The 20490-nt window shown below is 40.3% G+C and overlaps 6 protein-coding genes across 8 annotated transcripts; 3 read left to right on the forward strand and 3 right to left on the reverse strand.

Annotated features, from left to right (window-relative positions):
• Positions 1-425: 425 nt before the first annotated feature.
• On the forward strand, positions 426-3947 carry LOC130686926 (tyrosine aminotransferase-like). 2 transcript variants are annotated; one of them, XM_057510087.2, is made up of 12 exons: positions 426-555; positions 830-997; positions 1524-1628; positions 1978-2045; positions 2105-2263; positions 2346-2537; positions 2606-2688; positions 2751-2820; positions 2897-3025; positions 3105-3188; positions 3270-3368; positions 3429-3947. In XM_057510087.2, the coding sequence occupies exons 1-12, from the start codon at positions 546-548 to the stop codon at positions 3624-3626; spliced, it is 1365 nt and encodes a 454-aa protein (XP_057366070.1). In that variant the 5' UTR covers positions 426-545; the 3' UTR covers positions 3627-3947. The 2 variants fall into 2 exon arrangements, with proteins under 2 accessions (XP_057366070.1, XP_059350186.1); XM_059494203.1 differs by lacking the exon at positions 426-555 and adding an exon at positions 611-741.
• A 728-nt stretch (positions 3948-4675) lies between these two features.
• LOC130686964 (putative uncharacterized protein DDB_G0291608) lies at positions 4676-7331 on the reverse strand. Its single transcript, XM_057510124.2, has 4 exons — positions 5760-7331; positions 5278-5697; positions 5022-5198; positions 4676-4957 (listed from the first exon to the last, which is right to left on the reverse strand). Exons 1-4 carry the CDS (start codon positions 7120-7122, stop codon positions 4701-4703), a joined length of 2217 nt encoding a protein of 738 aa, XP_057366107.1. The 5' UTR covers positions 7123-7331; the 3' UTR covers positions 4676-4700.
• A 398-nt stretch (positions 7332-7729) lies between these two features.
• Positions 7730-8939, forward strand: LOC130686790 (NADH dehydrogenase (ubiquinone) complex I, assembly factor 6-like). 2 transcript variants are annotated; one of them, XM_059494204.1, is made up of 4 exons: positions 7730-7886; positions 7960-8396; positions 8472-8578; positions 8650-8939. In XM_059494204.1, exons 1-4 carry the CDS (start codon positions 7753-7755, stop codon positions 8833-8835), a joined length of 864 nt encoding a protein of 287 aa, XP_059350187.1. In that variant the 5' UTR covers positions 7730-7752; the 3' UTR covers positions 8836-8939. The 2 variants fall into 2 exon arrangements, with proteins under 2 accessions (XP_059350187.1, XP_057365934.1); XM_057509951.2 differs by having other exon boundaries at positions 7960-8578.
• Positions 8893-9712, reverse strand: LOC130686801 (trafficking protein particle complex subunit 6b-like). The gene is made up of 4 exons (XM_057509963.2): positions 9504-9712; positions 9383-9444; positions 9117-9318; positions 8893-9053 (listed from the first exon to the last, which is right to left on the reverse strand). Exons 1-4 carry the CDS (start codon positions 9588-9590, stop codon positions 8928-8930), a joined length of 477 nt encoding a protein of 158 aa, XP_057365946.1. The 5' UTR covers positions 9591-9712; the 3' UTR covers positions 8893-8927.
• A 243-nt stretch (positions 9713-9955) lies between these two features.
• LOC130686781 (golgin subfamily A member 4-like) lies at positions 9956-16980 on the forward strand. Its single transcript, XM_057509940.1, is given in 19 exon segments — positions 9956-10117; positions 10318-10422; positions 10676-10957; positions 11020-11217; positions 11282-11437; positions 11498-11648; positions 11717-11862; positions 11952-12150; positions 12215-12318; positions 12387-12502; positions 12560-12728; positions 12795-12969; positions 12972-13032; positions 13116-15498; positions 15565-15795; positions 15863-15942; positions 16006-16180; positions 16242-16331; positions 16659-16980. Coding segments are annotated over 19 exon segments (4935 nt in total). The 5' UTR covers positions 9956-10027; the 3' UTR covers positions 16683-16980.
• Positions 16963-20476, reverse strand: LOC130686799 (NADH-ubiquinone oxidoreductase 75 kDa subunit, mitochondrial-like). Its single transcript, XM_057509961.1, has 13 exons — positions 20356-20476; positions 19826-19978; positions 19652-19759; positions 19366-19589; positions 19159-19300; positions 18878-19099; positions 18602-18811; positions 18411-18540; positions 18196-18347; positions 17756-18134; positions 17525-17700; positions 17314-17448; positions 16963-17250 (listed from the first exon to the last, which is right to left on the reverse strand). Exons 2-13 carry the CDS (start codon positions 19976-19978, stop codon positions 17101-17103), a joined length of 2181 nt encoding a protein of 726 aa, XP_057365944.1. The 5' UTR covers positions 20356-20476; the 3' UTR covers positions 16963-17100.
• Between the last annotated feature and the right edge of the window lie 14 nt (positions 20477-20490).

Raw genomic sequence — 20490 nt, forward strand, 5'->3', positions numbered from 1 at the left:
ACATTCAGTTTCGTCCCAAAGTGGAATCTCCAGAATATTAAACCTGATCGCTTGTTTTCCCTTGCGGAAATACTAAACCTGTTTTCCATCTCGCTTTCTCTAATCGTCTTGCCAACTGTGATCCCCCCCCCCTCAAATAACGTAGTTGAGGATTTCTTCATTGCACCATACATTGTGCTGTATTCTACCAAACAACTTTGAACAGAAAGGACCAGTAAGAAAAACAGGTATCTTACATTTTTGGTTATACTCCGTGTTAACTTTGCAAAATTAATTCAGCTTTCCATCAGTGCAGATTGACCAAGGCTGGCTATTGCAGACAAAAATATCAAATTTAAAAACTAAAGGATTTTAGTTTTCGAAGGTCTCTTTCTATAACATTTTTCGCTCTCTACCTTTTTTATGTCTACCTTTTGCCGACATAGGTGAACGAGATTTAAAAAGGTTAGGTGGTGGTAACTAAAAAATTTTGAGGCCCCTGCGGGAGAAAAACGCTGTCCACGGCCCCCAAGGAAAACGCGGGCAAGCCCATAACGAATCCACCAATGAGAGCAGGTAAAGGCTACTTCTCGACCAATCTCCAGGTGGATTCTGGAGTCGGTCCCCGTTTCTGTAGAATTTATTCAATTTTTTTCACTTTTTCGATAGTATATAGCAATCTGTAGTGTGTCGCATGTTGTATACTCGCTGTTGATCGTCGGAGGGCACCTTTTTGTGCGCGTTCAAATCTCTGTTTTTAAGGTTTTGGACTCGTTTAAATTAAGCACACGTGAAATATTTCATTCCTTACATTTGAGTGACGTGTCATTTCGAATATTTTCTTTTCTAGTTAGCTCCAGGTGTTTCAGTTTTGCATCCGCCAAAATGAAGTCTCGGCGGAGTTGGTCGGTGACTGCGTCAGATCTTGCCAAAAATACCTTTAACCCCATCCGTACGGTGGTCGAATCCATGAAATTGACACCTAATCCAGAGAAACCAATGATTGCCCTGTCCATAGGTGAGCATTTTTCTTATATTGACATGCTTTTTTTTTTTTAACACCTGACGATTTGCGCGTCTACTGCGCAGTTGTTTCCGAAAGCGACATTGTTAGCCTTCTGGTTGTAAAAACAAAAAACAAAAATGAATGCCGGCGGCATTGGCAAAGCACCAAAAACTATGCAAATTTCTGTAAACAAAATAATTTCTGTAACGGTTCAAGGTTCTACGTGATCCTCCCCCTTTTCTCTTTTTTTGTGCCATTAAAGTCTATTATAATAACGTTAAAGGTACGTTTGGTTTTACCCGTCCTTGCCATGTCTTGCCCTCTGGGAAGTTAGTCAAAACTTATGATTTTTCTTCTTCGTAAAAATATGTTAGTGAGAGGTAATTACGCAATTTCGCTTTGGGTTTTAACATCGTAGAAAATGCGTAAATATAAAAATCGTACTCGGTGATTCTTCGTTCTATTTCGAACCGGTTTCCTGTGCTTTTTTCTTTTTACAGTTTTATTCGTACTTGTGTTAATTTTTGCGCATTGGTAGGTGATCCGACGGTTTTTGGAAATTTGTGCCCGGCGGAAGAGATCATCGAGGCCGTCGTTGAAAGTGTTCGTTCGATGAAATACAACGGCTATGCACCAAGTACTGGTAAGTTATTGCGAAACAGTTGGGGCCTTGGCCTCCTAATTTCTTTCAAGTTAGGTTAGGTTATTGCGTTCATATGTAGATGAGGCACCCTGCATTCATTGGCTCACAAGCTTTGGGCCCCTCCCGAAGACTTGATTTGCAACATGTCTATGATATGGGGTCAGATATCGATTGAGGTCATCAGGTCAAAAGAAATAAAAAGAATCTCTGCTATGTCGAAGGGGAGTAGACATGGGTGAGAGACTAGGGTAGAATATCAATCCCCCTCGTCTTGAAAAACTTTCTCGTCCATTTGTTTCCCATTGATCTCATTTAGATAAATAACCTTCTCTTTCTATTTATGGTCCAGGCTATGAAGAAGCCCGCAAAATCGTAGCTTCTTATGTCTCAGTACCTGGAGCGACCGTTGAAGCTAAGGTATAAATCTCATTACCTGTTCTTTGAGACTTATTTTTAAATGTCAATTGGTATTCTAGGATATAATCTTATGTTCTGGCTGTTCTTGTGCCCTTGACTTGAGCATCTCTGTATTGGCAAATCCGGGACAAAATATTCTTGTGCCTCGCCCGGGGTTCCCACTCTACCGTACATTGGCAGAGGGATTGGGCATTCGAACCAAATTTTACGATCTGAAGGTTGTACAGCATTCTTCATGGTCATTGCCAATAGACTGTCTAGAATGAATCGTAGCTAATCCCAGCTTCCTTATCGTTGCAGCCTGAAAACGGATGGGAAGTCGACCTGGAACAACTTGAAGCGCAAATTGACGACCAAACAGCTGCCATCGTCGTTAATAATCCTTCTAATCCTTGTGGATCTGTCTACAATCGTTCGCATTTGAATGCAATTCTTCAAGTGGCCGCTCGCAATTTTGTGCCCATTATCGCAGATGAAATCTACGATTACTTCGTAAGTCTCGTTAATTTTATCCACTTTGATTATGTATTAATCGGAAAATATTCTTGTGATGCCTACAGGTATTTCCTGGTCACGAGTTTCATCCCCTGGCTTCACTGACAAATGAAGTTCCCATTCTGACATGCGGTGGGCTGACCAAAAGGTTTATCGACTACCTACTCTCGTTCGACTTGTGCCTTAACTCGTTTGTTTTCTAATGGATAGATATCTTATACCTGGCTGGAGAATGGGCTGGATTGTTGTTCACGATAGGAACGAAGCGCTTTCATTGGAGGTATTAAGAGTCAGCTACATGAGTTTTATCTGACAAACAATAATAGAATGCATTATGACTTGTTGACTGTCGTCAGGTCAGGAAAGGATTGCAGAGTCTAAGCCAAAGGATTATCGGTAGTAGTACCATCCTACAAGGGGCTCTGAGTCGTATTTTGACGCAAACACCGCCGGAATTCTTCCAGTCAACTATCGCGCAAGTTTACGCAAGTGTTATTCCAACTATTTTCTCTTTTTTTTTTCCCTTGGGTTCGGGTTATCTAATGATAGTGTGACCTACAACAGGATAACGCCCGACTGGCGCATCAACTGCTGTCTGGCTTGCCTGGAATGAGACCAATCATGCCTTCCGGGGCAATGTACATGATGGTAACAGACTGACAAATGTCTAGATTTCCCCTTTTTAAGTTATTTTTAACGGTGAAACAATTTTTGATCGACTGTTTTCAGGTTGGTGTAGACATGAGCAATTTCCCCGAGTTTGAAAACGACTTGCAATTTGTTGAACGTATGGTAACAGAGGAGTCGGTCTTTTGTCTGCCCGGAAGAGTAAGCATTTTAAAATTTGTATTATTCACCAATTTTAATTGTAACGAATTTATTTGTTAGTGCTTTGATTATCCCAACTACTTTCGTATCGTCCTAACTGTGCCTGAAATGCAATTACGCGAAGCCTGCCATCGTATTAGCCAATTTTGCACCGCTCACTATGTCGCGCCTCTCGCCTTGGGGAAGGAAGAGCAACTTTCCAATGGCCATATTCACCACGAGCTACACAACGGCATCGTCACTGTTATAGAGCCTTGACACTGGAAACAAAAAAAAAACAGATGATTTTGGAAGATATTTTTTAATCAGTAGTCCCTACCAGTAGGCGTTTCTGCATCGTGTTGGAGAAACCAGAATTTTTTGCCGTCCTTTCTCGCCCGGTACAATTTTTACACGGTTGCGGAAAAATAACAACTATCCGTCGTTAGGACAGTGTTATTCCCTTTTCAGAAGCGAAAGAGCAAAGGATTCAGTTTCGCGAGATATTGAGGTTTTAAATAATAATAGCTAATATTTTATACCCTTGTCGACTATGTACATGTTACGAAATGAAAAGCCAATACAATTTTTAAGACTAAACTTCCGTGTATTTATTTTTTATTTAAATATGACAGACCTAAAAAACACTCTTGAATAACATTGTTTGAGAAAAAAAAAAAAGATAAAATTTTTTTTTGCTTTTTGATGACACGCAAAAGGGGAAAAGTGGGGTAATAAGAGGATGGTAGTAGGAGCTGAAAAACGAAACAACGCTGGCTTTCGTGTGGGAAGTCGGATTGAGAATTGGGTTTTTTCTTATTTAACCTCTTTAAATATAATTTTTTTTTTCTTTAAATAATGTTATTTACAAATTGTGGTTTAAATGCAGCAGAAAAACCCATTCGCTGCTTGTTTGTGGGTTGTGGAATTACACAAGAAAAAAACGAAACTAGAGCAGCGTGAGAAGCTTTTTGTTTGTTTTGAATGATGACGTTTCAATGCATCAGTAATGACTTTGTGAGTAGACAAGAAAAAAAAAAGTCCATAAAGCGAATCGATTTGGCAACGATCCTTGAACTAGGGGCGAAGCGAAAATCTTCATCCAAAATGCCTAAGCTCAAGCTGCATCCAAGTTGCCCCCTCTTTGAAGATTCTCTGGAACAGCATTTCAAAAAAATAATAATAATAAATCCATCAATAATAATAAAAAAAAAAATTGAAGAGAGAAGAGATTATTTGAAAGGGTGGGATCTATCTGCCGACTTTGAGAGATGTTCACCACCATTTGGCCCACATTTCATGACCAGATTTTGTGTTGTGTATGTGTACGTGTTGCATGTGAAACGATTCCCACTAAGCGGGTGAGGGATTGATTATTTCATCGAACGTAATTTGTTGGCACTGAGTACCACGATGCCCAGATGCACCGCAGTTAAAACATGAATTGTTGCCCGGAATCGGACTAGGACCTCCACCAGATGACTGAGAGCCAGGAGGTGGTGGCCGACTGTAGTCCGTGGAACCGGTTTGGTCAGAACGAATGAATAACGCACCCGGCGGTAAGTACGGTATTTCCATTAACGATGGCCGTCCATTAGTGACACTGGACCCTATTTGAATGTTTGAAATTTAAATATCACACTTTGCCTTGTTGTATATGGAATTATCGCATACCGTGATGAGAACCAAGAGGTTGAGCGACGATTTGACCCTGCACTACATACGACTGGGGTGGATAAATCATGTCATGTGGACCTGGTGCTCGTGCATTGCCGGGAAGTCCAGCAGAGTTTGGCGGCGGACCAGAAATAAAAGTGAATGGGTGCTGGGGGAAGGGTGGTGTCCCATCTCCTGCGCAACATAAGAATGAAATAGTTGACAGAAATGAGTCATAGTTCTTTGTTACTTAAGACGGTTATAGCCAATTTACCGTTAGGCAAATGCAGGTATTGGTACGGGTAGACGGATAATGTCGGGGCAGGAGACTGCGCAGGCTGCTGTGTTTGGGCTACTACTGCTGCCTGAGCTTCCAGGTGAGGCGGAGGAGTGCTGCTATCAACAATGAAAGACGTGGCCTGTACTGGGGCCGAAGAAGGTTGGACGACCTGCTTTTGCTGTTGTTGGGCGGGTACCGCGTAAGAAAGACTGACGGGAAAGGACATTTCTCTGGGCTGTGATGCTGCTCTGCTTGTCGTCGTAGAGATTGGCTGCTGCTGCTGTTGTCGCATTGGGCCAGCAGAATTATTGCTAGTGGCGCCCATCGGTCGCGGAAAGCCAATGTTGTTGGCACCACGCAAAGGCGCGTTAGCTACCGTACCCGAAGACGGCAGACGAGTCTGTGGTCTTGTTCCTAGTTGAAGAGAGCAACGTACAATAGCTGTTTTACATGAAGTACTATTCTTATTAGATTACCTGGATTGAGAACCATCACACTCTGCGGAACTGGATAGTGTTTTCGATGATCTCTAGGAGCATTACTGCTCGAGTCTGTTGGGCTGCTCGGTGGGCTGCACGTTTCCAAGCTACTGCTGCCACTGCTTGATGATGACCCTGCACGATTGGTTAACGAATCTTGCTGCAACTGTTGTTGATGATTTTGTTGTTGATGATTTTGTTGTTGATGATGTTGTTGCTGGTGATGCTGCTGCTGTTGATATTGTTGTTGCTGCTGATAATGTTGCTGTGGTTGGTTTTCTATTGCTGCTGTCGTGATTCGCTGACTGTTTTTGAAGGCGGGCTGAACGTTAGGTGGGCCCATACAGGTTTTCACCAGGCTGGGCCGAGATGCTGTCGACGTAGTGGACTTGCTGTGGATTTGTTGAGCCACTTTGGTCTCTTCATTAGGAATTACCAGCCCGTTTGACTTGTGATTGTACTGATTCAGCACCTTTCGTAACTGGCTAACGAAGTTCAAACTGAGTCCACAACTAATGAAATCCTGGTCGCTATAACTCATAAGCTCGGTAAAAGAAACATTCTCAAATTGTCTCCAACCTTTCGGTAGTCGGTCTTTACCCAGCTGTTCTTTAAGCTGTGTCGTGAAAGGATCCATCATAGCAGATCCATTTGACTTGGGGCTGTTTCGGTTGCGACGGATTGTCGGCCGTTCATTCTGCACTGTCTTATTCCTACTGTTGCTATTGGTACTGTTATGGCTACTGCTACTGCTGCTGCTGCTACTGTTGGAGCCATTGTTGAGAGATCGTTCTGAGATATCTGGGGGACTGCTTTGAGGCTGCGGGCTAGGAGTTGAAGCAGGAACAGGGGATACACTGTCAGAGGTTGGCCTCAGCCCAGGTAAACGAGATTGCATGCATAGGTAGATATCTCCCAGCTTGTCCTTCTCCTCAAAAGTGAAACTGGGATGATGCAGAGCCATGGTAAATATCAAATTTAGTTCCAGGCTAGACTCGATGGTGATGTCTGGTCCAAACATGTTCATGTCGGAGAAAGTGCTGCACAAAATCCTGTAAATGGTGTTGGCTACAATCCGGTTACCAGCATGAAGCAAAGTAAGGGCCAAGATGAGTTTTCTGCGTGACCCCTCATCATGCAGGTCAACTTCATTCAACTGCAGGCAGTTCTTCTCCAGTGCAGCTAGGATTTCTGCATCTCTGGCTGAAGGTGTTTTGTTCCTAGCCAGAAAATCAACACAAGTGTTGAGGAATCGCAGCTCGAGCGGTAGACAGATAGAGGCCAAAGTGCAGAGGACGTCCAGCCTTTGGTGGCTGGGCTGACGCGAGAACCAAACGACTATCTCCTCCTTGCGCACCATTTCTCTTCTCGTCGGAAAGCCCGACCGTGCGCGGGTCCGAATTTATTAAAAACGCGCAAGCGACGTCAACACAGATTTCAAAAATTGTTTTCCTTTACTTCAAATGCTCACCGATAATGAAATGCATCGAATATGAAGCTAACGAATCGACCGAATTCCTCAGAATAAATGCAATAAAACCGACATCAGACAGCAGTATAGGGAGCTGAACGATATACGGTTGCCAGATATGTTTGAATTTGCATTGATACAAGCTAATTACATTTTCTCTTTTCTTTCTGCTGCAAATTATCAATATTAGTGAAAACTTAACAGAACTTTAAAACTTAATTTATTGTTTTAGGTATCATCCACCTATTTCGTAAAAAGTTTAACGTTCACAATCATTTCGTCTAATTTCATGACCTAAATAACGCAGGGTCAAGGAAGAGCAAATCAGACACTGAAAAGCAATGACTGTTAAAATAATTCTTTCCATGTGTGTTTTTTTTCATTTCACGTGAACATTAGATATGGCCTTATGTTTAAATATTTTAAGATTATCATCTAATGAAACTACTTTGTATGACAGCCATGGAACGTGTTGTTTTTTATTCCATAAAGAGGGCGCCCTTGACATAAACCAAACCAATGGCGATTCTCTGTTACCCGTCATTCGGACGCAATGTTTACAAAGTCCGTTTTTTCTTCGCCGATGCGAAAAAGCTCTCCTCAGATGTACAGAGTTCAAAAAATAGCTTTCTCTATTGCCAGGAACTAGTAAGGTAAATCTGGTTCAACATAACATAAAGGCGAAAATAGGAAATTATTATTAAGTGCGGAGTTTTTTTTTTGTAGGAAACACGATTATGAAAATTTCATAGCCGCTCTTTTGCTCCCACCTGGACCACGTCAGTCGACGATCGCCGTAAGAGCTTTCAACATATCCGTGGCGCAGGTTCAGGATCAAGTTTCTCAAGGATTAATTGGCCAAATGAGAATGAAATTCTGGTCAGACACATTAGAAGCTATATACCAAGATGCTCCACCAGCACAGCTAGTTGCTTTGCAGCTTCATGAAGCTGTTCGCCGACATAAATTGTCTAAAAGGTGGTTGAAGAGATTAATCTCCAGTCGTGAAAATCACTTGACCTCCAAAGCCTTTCAGTCTCTCTCAGCTGTAGAAGACTATGCTGAACACTCAGTTTCTTCTGTCCTGTACCTCACCCTTGAGTCTCTTAATGTTCGAACACTTGATGGTGATCATGCAGCTAGTCATGTTGGAAGAGCTCAAGGTATTGTGACATTTCTGCGAGCAATTCCCTACAACTCAAGAAGACAACAAGTCTATGTACCAATTGACCTATTAGTCCAACATAAGGTTTCACAAAATGACATCCTGAAAGGAATTGATGATAAAAGAATGAAAGATTTAATATTTGATGTAGCTAGTTCAGCCAATGCTCACATTGAGAAGGTAACTAGTTTTTATTTCCCCCTTTAATTTTTACCTATAATTTAAATTGAAAATTATGTATTTCATTTTAGGCAAGAACAATAATGCCAAAAATGACTTCAGAAGGTAGAGTGGCGCTAATACCGTTACTAACCGTGGTCTCGTACTTAGAGCAATTGAGGAAAGCGGATTTTAATGTTTTCGATGCGCAACTCTCTCAGAGAAACCCTCTTCTTCCTTGGAAAATGTGGTGGAATAAGTTTAGAGGTAAAATATAATATTTAGGGTTTTTTGCTACATTTGCAGTATTCTTATTGTTTATATGGTTTATTAAACAAGATAAAAAAAATGTATGCAATAAATTTATTGATTAAGCTCTTTGGAGATGAACTTGGAATTTGCAAGCTGGCATTGTGGTCACTTCAGCAGTAACAATGCAGGTTAGACCTAAAGAAGCCAAAGCACCTCTCAGCAAACCACAAGTAAAAACTAAATACTGAGAATTATAGAGAAGACAAATGTAGTGGTTACCATCCTAAAGGCTACAGTAGTATATTACCTTAGGTGCTAATTCAAGGTATTGCCTGCTGTTGGAAATTGATGCAAGGAACCTGAACTTGTTATCTTGCAGCACATATACACCTTGATGGTTTGTTCGCAGGTTATCAACTTGTTTCTTGAAAACTGCAGTCCAAAAATCTTTGCAGATTGCTTTCATCACTTCTAGCTCATCTTTAAACCTTGATAAATCCTTGGTCAGCCTAATGAAAACATTTATAGGCTGGTTAGGAAATGTGCCACAAACAAATCTGTTTCATTGATTGCCTTTCTATGAATCGATAACCAGTGGAATAACCAATCTGTTCTAATTTGGACATGGCTTCATCCTATAAATTTGCTACTTTAATTGAACTGAATATTCTATATTTATCAAAACAAAACTTACTCCATCTTGAAGTAGACCAGCATCGGATTTTGTTACATGGCTGACGATTTCCATATGTAGAAAATCAAACAACGCATCATCGGCCATTTCTATCACGATATAAAATTAACTCAGTACAAGAAAAACAATGGTACACTAAATAATTCGGTTATAATAATGGCCTAACTTAATCGCGTCGAAAAGAACTTTTTTCAATGTAAACAGTTTGTTAGCAGACGACTACAAATGCAAGAAAAACTAAAGCCGCCCCAGAATTCGAAAAAAATTCGGGGATTCAAGACCAAAATCCTGATTCACGAATCCCCTTCAAGAAAGGTTTCTAAAATAACCCTTGTTCCTAATAAACATACGCATTACTTGGGCATCAAACATAAATCCTTGGGTAATAGCATTTTTAAAATGCTTCCTTGAAATTTCATATGGTAAATTACCGTTTGAGCGCAGCACCGACAGAACTTCTTTAATGGCGGTGACGTCATAACAACTTTTGACAGGTGGAAAGTCTTGTTTCTATTTCTTCGATAATGTTCAAAAAATTAAAGGATAAAATAGCTGAGGAAGTTAAGCAATCTCCGCTACGATTGCCCACTTCTGTGCAACAGCATCTTTCTCAGGTAATATTTTAAAATATGTTATTCACGCGTGTACAAGAGTTATGGCTACCATCGTTTGATTATCAATCCAATGCGTTCCGGTTTAAGTGTTGATGGTGGGTTTGCGAGTTAAGGCATTTTTGTGGTTGTGGGGCATGGTCAACAAAGCTTTTAATCATGCTGCTTTCTGCTTTTACCCTGTTTGTGTTCATAATCTTCAGTATTCTCCTTTCACTCGGGATGCACAAAATGGTGATGTCACAGAAACCCACCAGAACCTTAACAGCCTAGACAATGGTGACTCAACAATCAAAAGAACACAGGAGGTAATTTAGTCCTTTATTTAGCTAGGGGTTCCCTTCTCAGAAATTAAAGTCAGTTGCATGCATTTATATGCTTTGGAATTTTATATTTTAGACTTTAATAATGTGATTTCCAGAAAAAAAAAAAATTAAATATATTCTGTTGGTTGCTTGCTTAGTTATCCATTGCTTCTGCATATGCTTCTTATATTTAAGCTTTTTGTAGTAAACTGATTATCAAAGACAAGTTGACTCATCGATGAATTGTTTGTACAAGACTTTAGTTGATATTGCCGAAGATTCAGCTGAAACGGTTCCAAGCGCATTTAGCATTGCTGATGGAGACAGCCGACCTTCAACACCAGCAGGTGCAACAAAAGAAGAAAATTTCCAACCTGTCAATTTAAATGAACCTAGGCGAGAAATGAACACCAGCACGCCCCAACCATCTAGCCACATTGGTCGGCTATCTCGCCAGTCGTCACTTAGTTCTGTTTTCAGTGATGTTTCGTTTCTTCCTGGATCGTCAGATTCTACTTATCATCCATATCAATTCCAAGTACGATCTTCTTAGTAAAACACAACACCAAAAAAGTCCAGCCTATCTAAAATTCTTTTCAGTCTGATCTAGAGTCTAATGTCAGTGAATTTGATGATTCTGCCAGCCAAAGTGGACAGCAAGCCCTTGATAGAATATCCAAGGAGCACGTTTATAACGCCTATCAGAAAATCAGGGTACGTTATCACAAGTATAAGGGCCGCTACTCTGACTTGGCGCGGCACTATAAGGAACTGGAACGAGATAGAGAGAAGGTTAAGGTAAGAGTATTGAATTTTATTTCCCCTTATGATTACCTATTCTCAACAAAAATGCTATGTTCAGCATGTACTAACTGAAACACAAGATCGGAGTCTGCGAAGGATATCGGAACTTAAAGAACAGTGTGTTCTAGAACAACAAGCCAAAGCTCATTTGGAAGAGATGTTACGATCGGATTTGGAAGAAAAAGACAACCTGATCACTGTTCTGCAAACGAAAGTAGTGTTGCAGAACCTTTCAGTTTTCTGAATAAGTGTTTTTACTATTCTTGATACCCAGGTCAAGCTTTTGGCTTCCCCGTCGTCCTCTGCATCCGAAGGAGCATTAATAGATTTAAGCAATTCCGAAAGTAGCAAGAAATCGTCTGATGAAACCGACAAGGATTCGAAAGAAGACCATATTACAGAAGGTGAAGTTCTGCTACTAAAAGGTAATTTCCTTCATTATAAGTAAGAGTAATGCCCCACCAGCGAAATGGTCTGGTACATTGTTTCTTAGAAAAACTTCAGCGCTTTGAGTCACTCCTTATGAAATGCAAAGAAAATATTAAGCATCACATCGAACGTAACGGTGAGCTGCAGGCGGAAAATGAAATTTTAAAGCAAACAGAAGCCCAGAAAAGCGAAGAAGCCGAAAATATCCAGGTAAAAAAAATCATAGCATTATTCAGAATGGACACGTTCATAATTTTCTGTAAATATATCATATTTATAAAACATGTGTATATTTGCAGAAAATGCATCGTGATCAACTAGCCCAACTTACAGAAAGTTTAAATATGGCCCGAACGGAAATTGAAACTCTACGACGTCAAGAACAAGAGGCTGCTTTAGCATCTGCTGAGACTAAGCAGAAAGTTCATGCTGAACTTCTGGAACAAGAAGAAAAAATGGTTCGACTGCGCAGCGAACGTGATCAACTTCATAATAAGGGTTGGTTACCTTTATTGTTATATATCGTATTAAGGATTTTGTTTTTAAAAAATTGTCTGTTTAGTTACTCAATTGGAAACTGAAATTGATACCATCAAAGAACAGACCGCAAAGCAGTTGGAAGAGACAGAAACAATCATTGAGATGGAAAAACAAAAGCTGCTTAAGGTATAATATGCAAGAAAAGTAGAAATAGAATCAGGAAAGAGACTCAGCATTTTTCTGCATTTACATAGGAACTTTCACGTGGTAAGACTGAGGCGCTCAAACTTATGGAGGAGGACATGACACAACGTATGGAAAATTTGAAGCAAGAGAAAGATGCACATTGGGAAGCTATCATGCAGAAAAGGTATAACTAAATATGACTAATTGGATTCCGAGTGGTAACCCGTAAAATTGTTGCTAGATTAAACGATGAGGTAGAAAACCACGCAAGAACGCTACGTCAAACCGAAGAGCACTATCGTTCAAGATTGGCTGAAATGCAGGAAGAAAAAGCTTTAGCCATAGAAGAAAAAGAACTGTATTGTGCCTCTCTTGTTTCTAAAGAACAGAATAATCAACAGGGGCTGCAGGTTGTTTCAGTATAAATTTGGAAGACTTTTGCCGCATTAACCTTATTATTTTCACCTATTAAACAGGATGAGATTGCGAACCTAAAACGAGAAATGGAAACCAAAGATAAAATTATTGAGAAGGTTCGGGAAGAGTGGCTAGAAGAGCGACGATCTTGGGTTCAGCAAATAGAAGAAAACCGACAGAGACATTTAGAGGAACTTCATTCTACAAATTTGCAAAACGAGAAGCTTATAGAAGAAAGAAAGAACGTCATCAAAATGCAATCGATACTGCAATCCTAGATCTAAAGCAGCAACATAGGTAACGTGCCTCATATACCTAACAGTGATGTGCGTCAAGCATATAATTTACCTTTTGTTTGTACGTTTTTCAATGGGATTTAGAATGGAATTGGATAAAATTCAACAACAACACGAAGAACTTCTTCAAGCAGCAAACGAGGATATGGAATCATCAGCCAGGAATCAAATTGATCAGCTTCGCGCTCTTTTGCGAGATAAAGAATCCGAGATATCGCATCATAACTCTGCTCATCAAGAATTACGAGATGCTCTGAACAGTAAAGACCTAAACATCACAGATCTTACAAGTCAAATCGGCAGTCTGCAAGATCGGCTTTCTTCTATGGATGCTTTGTCGATGCAATTAAATTCGGCATTAGAAAAGGCTAAATTACTCGAACCGTTGAATTTTGAACTTGAGAACACGAAAGAAGAGCTTGTATCCAGAAATTCGTACATCCTCCAGCTAGAAGAACAAATCGCAGCGCTGAAAACTGGAGCAGAAAACGATCAAGCTCAGGCCTCTCGGCTTCAACAACAACTAGCTGAAAACGAAAAAAAAGCAGAAATCCTGGAAGCTCAAGTGGAAGACCTAAATTCTATAGTAAAACAAAACAAGGAAGAATTAGCTTTGCTTGACGCAGTAAAGTTGGAAGTTTCCGAATTGAAAAACCAACTTGAACAGAAGGAGAAGTCAATCATCCAGTTGCAAACTGAGGTTAAAGAAGCAACTGCTTCAGTGGATACCAAACAATGCGAATGGCAAAAAACTGTTGAGGAGTTGACTAACCAATGCCAAATCGTACAGGCGGAATTGGCAGCTGCCAGATCGCTGATTGATACAAAAGATGATCAGATGATCCAATTACAAACAGCGTATGATCTTTTGGTGGCAGCTGAATCTCAACTAAAAACTATTACTCAGGAGAAGGACCTCTTATTAGCCTCAAGAGAATCTGAGCTTGACACCCTGAAATCGGCGTTCTCAGATCAGGGAAACCGTGTCACCAAAATGCTAGAAGAAAGGTCTCAGTCTGTACGCGAGAAAGAAGAAATCCATCAAAAGCTAATTGCGGTAGAAGCCGATTTATCAACTATTCATCAGACCAAAGACCAACGTATCGTAGAATTACAAGAAGAAATTAAACAAGCTGAATGCAACCTCAAGCTAAAAGAAACTGAATGGGAGGAAAAGGTACAAGTATCAACCAATAAAATGGAAGAAACACTGTCAGAGTTGCTTAAGCTTGGAACCTGCTTGGCTTCGAAAGAAGAAAAAATTCTTCAACTGGAACAGGCACAGAATAAGTGGGAAACTCAAAAATCTTCATTAAAATCGGCTGCGGAAGAAAGTGAAAGTCGTTTACGTGCTAGTGAAACAGAGTTACAACAGCTCAAAGAAATCGTAGACGTTAAAGAACAACGCATCACTGAGTTACATGAAGAACTTCAACAGACTAATCAAACCTTAAATGCTCAAGATTCTGATTTGAAGAAAGCAAACCTAGATTTGTCCGATTCCTTGAAAACTGCTCAGTCAGAATTAGATAACTTGAAAGCTAATCTCCTACAATCTAATTCGCTTTCAAGTGAATGGGAACAAAAAACAGTCGAATTGACTGATCAGCTAAATACTACCCGATCGGAGTTGCAAGAAGCAAAGTCTTCATTTGAAACTGATGCAAACGAAATTCAAAAATTAGAAAAAGTCATCAGTGAAATGCAATCCCTTATTGAGGAAGGTAAACAACAACTAGTTGAAAGAGAAATCCAATTGAATGCCACTAAACAGTTGCTCAATGACAAGGAAACGCAAGTTGCTGAGCTGAAAACCACTCATTCTAACTTAGAATGTTCTACTAATGAATCAGCACGCCAATTAGATTTGCTAAGCCATTCTTTAGCCGTCAAAGAAAGCGTCATCATTGATTTACAGAGCGAAGTTGCGCGAAATGGTGAACTAATGTCCGAAACTAACGCTTTAATTGAGGAACAACGACTGCAACTGGAGGTACTAAAACAGTCGCTGGCTGATAAAGAAAATTTGGCTGAACAATACAAAAACCAGCTTGCCTCTGGCGAAGCAGAATGGCATCTTAAATTAGAAGCTGTAAACGATCAATTGAACGTTGTTAAACGAAGTGAGGAGGAATCACGGGTTCAGCTTGCCTCAAAAGAAGACACGCTTCAAGAAAGGGAATTAAACTATCGCAATGAAATGGAAAAGACATCTCAACAACTTGCGGATGCATTAGTGACTACACAGTCACTGGAACTTGAATTTAAGAAGAAAGTGAATGAACTTGAAAATGTTGCAGCTCGTGCCATAGAATTGGAAATGAAACTCCAGTTGTCGACTGATCAACTTGTCCAAAAAGGAAATGAGCAAGAAACCCTTAAAGCAGAAAATATCAAGTTGAACATGGAGCTTGACAATGCAAAAAGCAAAACTGGCTCATTAGAGTTAATGGAAAGTCAAATTAAGGTATTTGTAGTTAGTTAACACAGTGATCTTATCACTAAAATTTATTTGGTGGTTTTTGTATTTTAGTCCTTAAATGACGAGCTCAGTACTTTGTCAGAGGAAAAAAATCGTCTGGAAATCCTGTGCAAACGATTCAAAGTGCAATTAGCGGATACGCGTAAGCTTCTTTCTGCAACCAAAACTACCGAGGCAACTGCATCAAAAGACATCGAAGTTGCCTGCCCAGCCAAAGAAGTCATGAGCGAAGCTAAGATAAACAACTTGATGCAAGCAGAATTAAACCAAAATGAACTCAAGGTACTTTATTGGACTTGTTAACTTACAGAAAAAAATTTATCTGTTATGAATTATTCCACATTTATAGGGCCATGACACAAAAGAATTACTGCAGCAGCAAATCGCAAATCTACAGAAAGAACTCGACATCGTCCGCCATCAACATCAGTTAGTTTAAATGCAAGAAATTCTTACTCTAACGTTTTAATCGTAATGGTTTTTAAACATTAGAGTGGAAGCAACCGAGCTGAGACGAATAATCGAACTAGGTAAAGCCTCGAACGTGGAAAGTAGCAGCAGTAGTAATGGGGTTGGCAGTGGCTTTCACGGTTCGCTGGAAGAAGCAACAGAGCTGGAGTATTTACGTAACATAATGTTCGAATACATGATGGGTCGTCAGCCAGCCGTAAGTGTTTGTAGATGGAAAAACTCCTAGGAGAGGTAACTCATTTTGACCTACTCTTTAGACGCTGTCCAAAGTGGTAGCTGCTATCGTCAAATTCACTCCTGAACAAACCAGAAAAATAGCTGAAAAAGAAGAACAACGTCAAAGTCTGGTAAGTTTTTTTGTTAAATAATCGAAAAGCCTCTCACAACGTGCTCTAAATTAACACTAGCTCTTCCATGATCTTTCATTACAATATCCTTTCTTTCATTCTTTTATCGACACTCGCATGTAATTTTGGAACTATCACATTTTTAATGCACTTTATATTTGTTATGACCGATTAGTAAGGCTGTTTCAAGTCTGAACTCACAAAGCTATATGAAACAAGCGTTTCACCTGGTCTCACATAGCTTCGTGTCTATAAAAACTCCCCCTTGGAAAGTCTTTAAAAATCGTAAAAAATCTATTTCTCTTTTTTTCTACTCATTTCCTTTAGCTCGGCCACCTTGGACTTGCCTGAATTGTTCTGGGGGAAAGATTGAATTGATTTCACGACAGCAAAAAAGAAAAAAAGGGCTAGTCAATTATTTTCAAGTACGAATTAATAGGAAATTTCAATTTTATACTGTTTTTTTTTAAGCCTTTAATGATTAGCCTTGATCGTGTAAATATTAATAGAGGAAAGGGTCGTTTATCGTGAAACTAACATTCCTCTAAACTTTAAATACATATATTGTGTTTGTGCTATAATTTTATGGGTCTATTGTTGGCACTTGTCTATGTTATTAGCTGGAAATGAATATATTTAACATCGTGTATTTGTTTCCTACTCAACATGATGCCTTTCATCAACATTGGCCTACGCAAGAGCAGCAGTATTCCTATACATGTACAATTTATTGGATTTTTTTTTCAAGAAAGTGAAAGAACACTCAGTGTCAATATTTAGATTGACGCTGCTTCTTCACAGCTTGTACGCATTTCGCCATGGTAGGGGATGCTCGACTGATGGAGTCTGTCATATAAAAATCTTCAAGTGTCTTTTGTCTGACATCCAACGGTGCACTACTGGGCTGAGCCTTAACAAGCTGGAAACAAGAAGCAATGATGAGTTAAAGTTTCTAATCTTATTTTACAGTCTTAACAATTACTTTAGATAGTTCAACTGCTTGGGCAAAGTAGTTAGCCGCTTCAACATCTCCATAGCGGGTCAAGTTGGGTGAAACTTCAGTCAGCCGAGCACGAACTTGCGTCAGTGTATCATACGGCAGTTTGACACCCACAACCTTTTGTTTGCATAGGTAAAATTTATCAGTTGTATAAAGAAAGAAGTTAATTGACAAAACTATTTATGTATACTACCTCCCCCAATGCACGTAGGATCTTCCAGTCTTCTCGGGCGAGACCAGGGGCAGTAATAGCCGTAAATGTTTGCTGAGCTCGACCCTCCATGTTGACGTAGGTGGCCGGCTTTTCTGTATAAGCAGCTCCAGGAAGCACAGCGTCAGCCATGGCAGCCCCACGATCTCCATGATGACCTAGAGAAAAAAGGTATTAGCTACCGTCAAAACAGAACGAATGCATTTAATATGCCTTGGTAAATAACGAAGCAATCTTTAGGCAAATCCTCACGACTGATGGCGCCTTCGTCGGCTCCCAGAAGGAAAAGAACTTTGGGTGGGTTTGAACGAATGGCATCGATTCCGGCTTTGTAGCCCAAATCTAAGGCGGCTACCTGAGATGCAACTCGCTGGAGGACATTAAGCACACGCCAGTCGTGACCAACATTGGAGGCAACTCGGGCATTCTGGGCTATCCTCTGGGTCAGCTGGAAAATAGCGGCGCCATCTGCTCTCTGCAAAGCTCCCGAACCGACGACAATCACGGGACGTTTAGCACCATTCAAAACTTTGGAGAAGGCGTGGCGACCCTCTGCCAAGTCTTTCAGTACTTGTACGGAATCTCCAAGATTCTATTTCAAGCGATTCATCATTCATTATATTACCATTAGAACAATGAAAATGCCAAATTACTTCCGTTTCGTAGGTCAAGTCAACTTTAGGACCGACAGTTGCAACTCGAAGATCGTTATTGATCCATGCTTTGCGAAGGCGGGCATTAAAAAGCGGTGCTTCGAATCGTGTATTGGTACCGATCAAGAGAACAACGTCCGCCTCTTCGACACCTTTAAAAACAAAAAAGATTTAGTTTGTACTACCATCCCAACGTACACTAGCGTTACACCTACCGGCAATAGTTGAATTAAGAAGGTAATTTGATCGCAGATCGGTTCCGGCACCATCCATTGGAAAAATTTCCTCAGTGCATAGCGATTCAGAACCCAAGGTATTTAACATATCTTTAAGAACGACAAGAGCCTGGATTTTGGGATTGAGAAATAGTTAATGTCGTTCGATTGATGTGTCCGTTTCGACTTACTTCGGCATCCGCAAATCCACCAACAATGGCAGCCAATTCATTTCCCTTTGCTGACTGCAGTGCTCTAGCAACAGCAACGAGGGCATCTTCCCATTCAACCATGACCAGTTTACCATTGCTGTCACGTACCATAGGCGAAACCAATCGTTGGCGTTTAAGTCCGTCACAAGCGAAACGGCTCTTGTCGGAAAGCCATTCCTCGTTAATTTCCTAAAACATGAAAGATTATGTCAAACGGATGGGCTAACGTAGATATGTCTCATCCCACTGTATTACCTCATGCGTGCGAGGTAATACTCGAAGCACCTCACCCGTTCGGTGGGTCACGAAGATGTTTGATCCAACTGCGTCCATCACATCAATAGAATCGGTTTTTCGAGTCTCCCATGGCCGAGCCATGAAGGCATAAGGTTTGGATGTTAGTGCACCAACAGGGCAGAGATCGATGACGTTACCACTCAGTTCTGAGAGGAACATTTTTTCTACATATGTTCCGACCTTAGATTGAACTGCTATGTAGATGTAGCTCAATGGAGTAGTGAAAAAGATTGCTATACCTGCATATCTCCACCGCGTCCAGTGGTACCTAGATCATCGACGCCAGCCACCTCAGAGGCGAAGCGGATACAACGTGTGCAATGAATACATCTCGTCATAATAGTTTTGATAAGAGGGCCGACATTCTTGTCTTCGACAGCTCTGAAACAGAAGCAGCCCGTTAGACATGGTTCCATTTGAAACAACGAACACGAAAACTTAATTACCTTTTCCCGCTGAACGCAATATCTGTAAAGCGACTGCGATCGCTACCGAAAGCCATGGATTGATCCTGAAGGTCGCATTCACCTCCTTGGTCACAAATGGGGCAATCGAGGGGATGATTGACCAAGAGAAACTCCATAACACCTTCACGAGCTTTGCGTGTCAGGTCAGAGTTGGTTTTGATTCGCCATCCTTTCATGACGGGCATAGCGCATGCAGCAACAGGCTGAATAAGACGGGAAAATTATTATCAATATACTAACAATTCAACAATGTAATTCTTAATACTTTTGCTGATTTTTCAACTTCAACCAAGCACATTCTGCAGTTGCCTGCCACAGAGAGCCTTTCATGGTAACAAAATCTGGGAATTTCAACTCCAACCATGGCAGCAGCCTAAAAGGTTAAAGACTTCATTTACTATTACTGAAGAAAAAGTTTGGTTTTTCATAATAGTTTTACCTGCAACACGGTAGTTCCTGGGTCCACAAGAACAGGTTGGCCATCAATGAAGACTTCCACTTTCTCTGGTGCTCCTGTAACAACAGTTCGGCCACCCAGGCTAACTGCCCTACTGACTTGTGGAATAGAGCGCAAGAAAGGTAAGCGCAACATCTGAAATATCAAAATACAATTAGTACCATTTAATCCTTGTTTACATAAAAATTCATGATGATGATCAGACTAAAACTTGAATTGTGGACTTCATACAAGCCAAACAATACCTTATAGAAAACCACTCAAAATACTGTTAAAACCAAAATTCAGTCAGTATAGTATTTATACAGTATTATACTAATCAAGTAGAGGTAAAAATACGAATCCGGCCTGTACAACACATTACAATCCGCTTACGGTGAGGCTTTGATATTAAATTTTTCTTTTTATGACGTGACGATAACAAAACAAAGACGCTGAATGAGGCGTAGAGAGATCAAATCAAGGAAACTGAATACAAAAATTCATTAAACCAAAAAACATATTGTTCTTACTTTGTTAAGGATGTTTTCCTCGGTTATGAGTTTTCTGTTCCGTCGGCCACAGTCTTCAGCTGTTAGAGTTTCAGCGTTGCAAAACCAAAACGTAATTTTTAAATTGAATTTTGTAATAGTATTGAATTCTTTACT

The sequence above is a fragment of the Daphnia carinata genome, chromosome 2 (assembly GCF_022539665.2).
Source record: "Daphnia carinata strain CSIRO-1 chromosome 2, CSIRO_AGI_Dcar_HiC_V3, whole genome shotgun sequence".
Classification (NCBI taxonomy): domain Eukaryota; kingdom Metazoa; phylum Arthropoda; class Branchiopoda; order Diplostraca; family Daphniidae; genus Daphnia; species Daphnia carinata.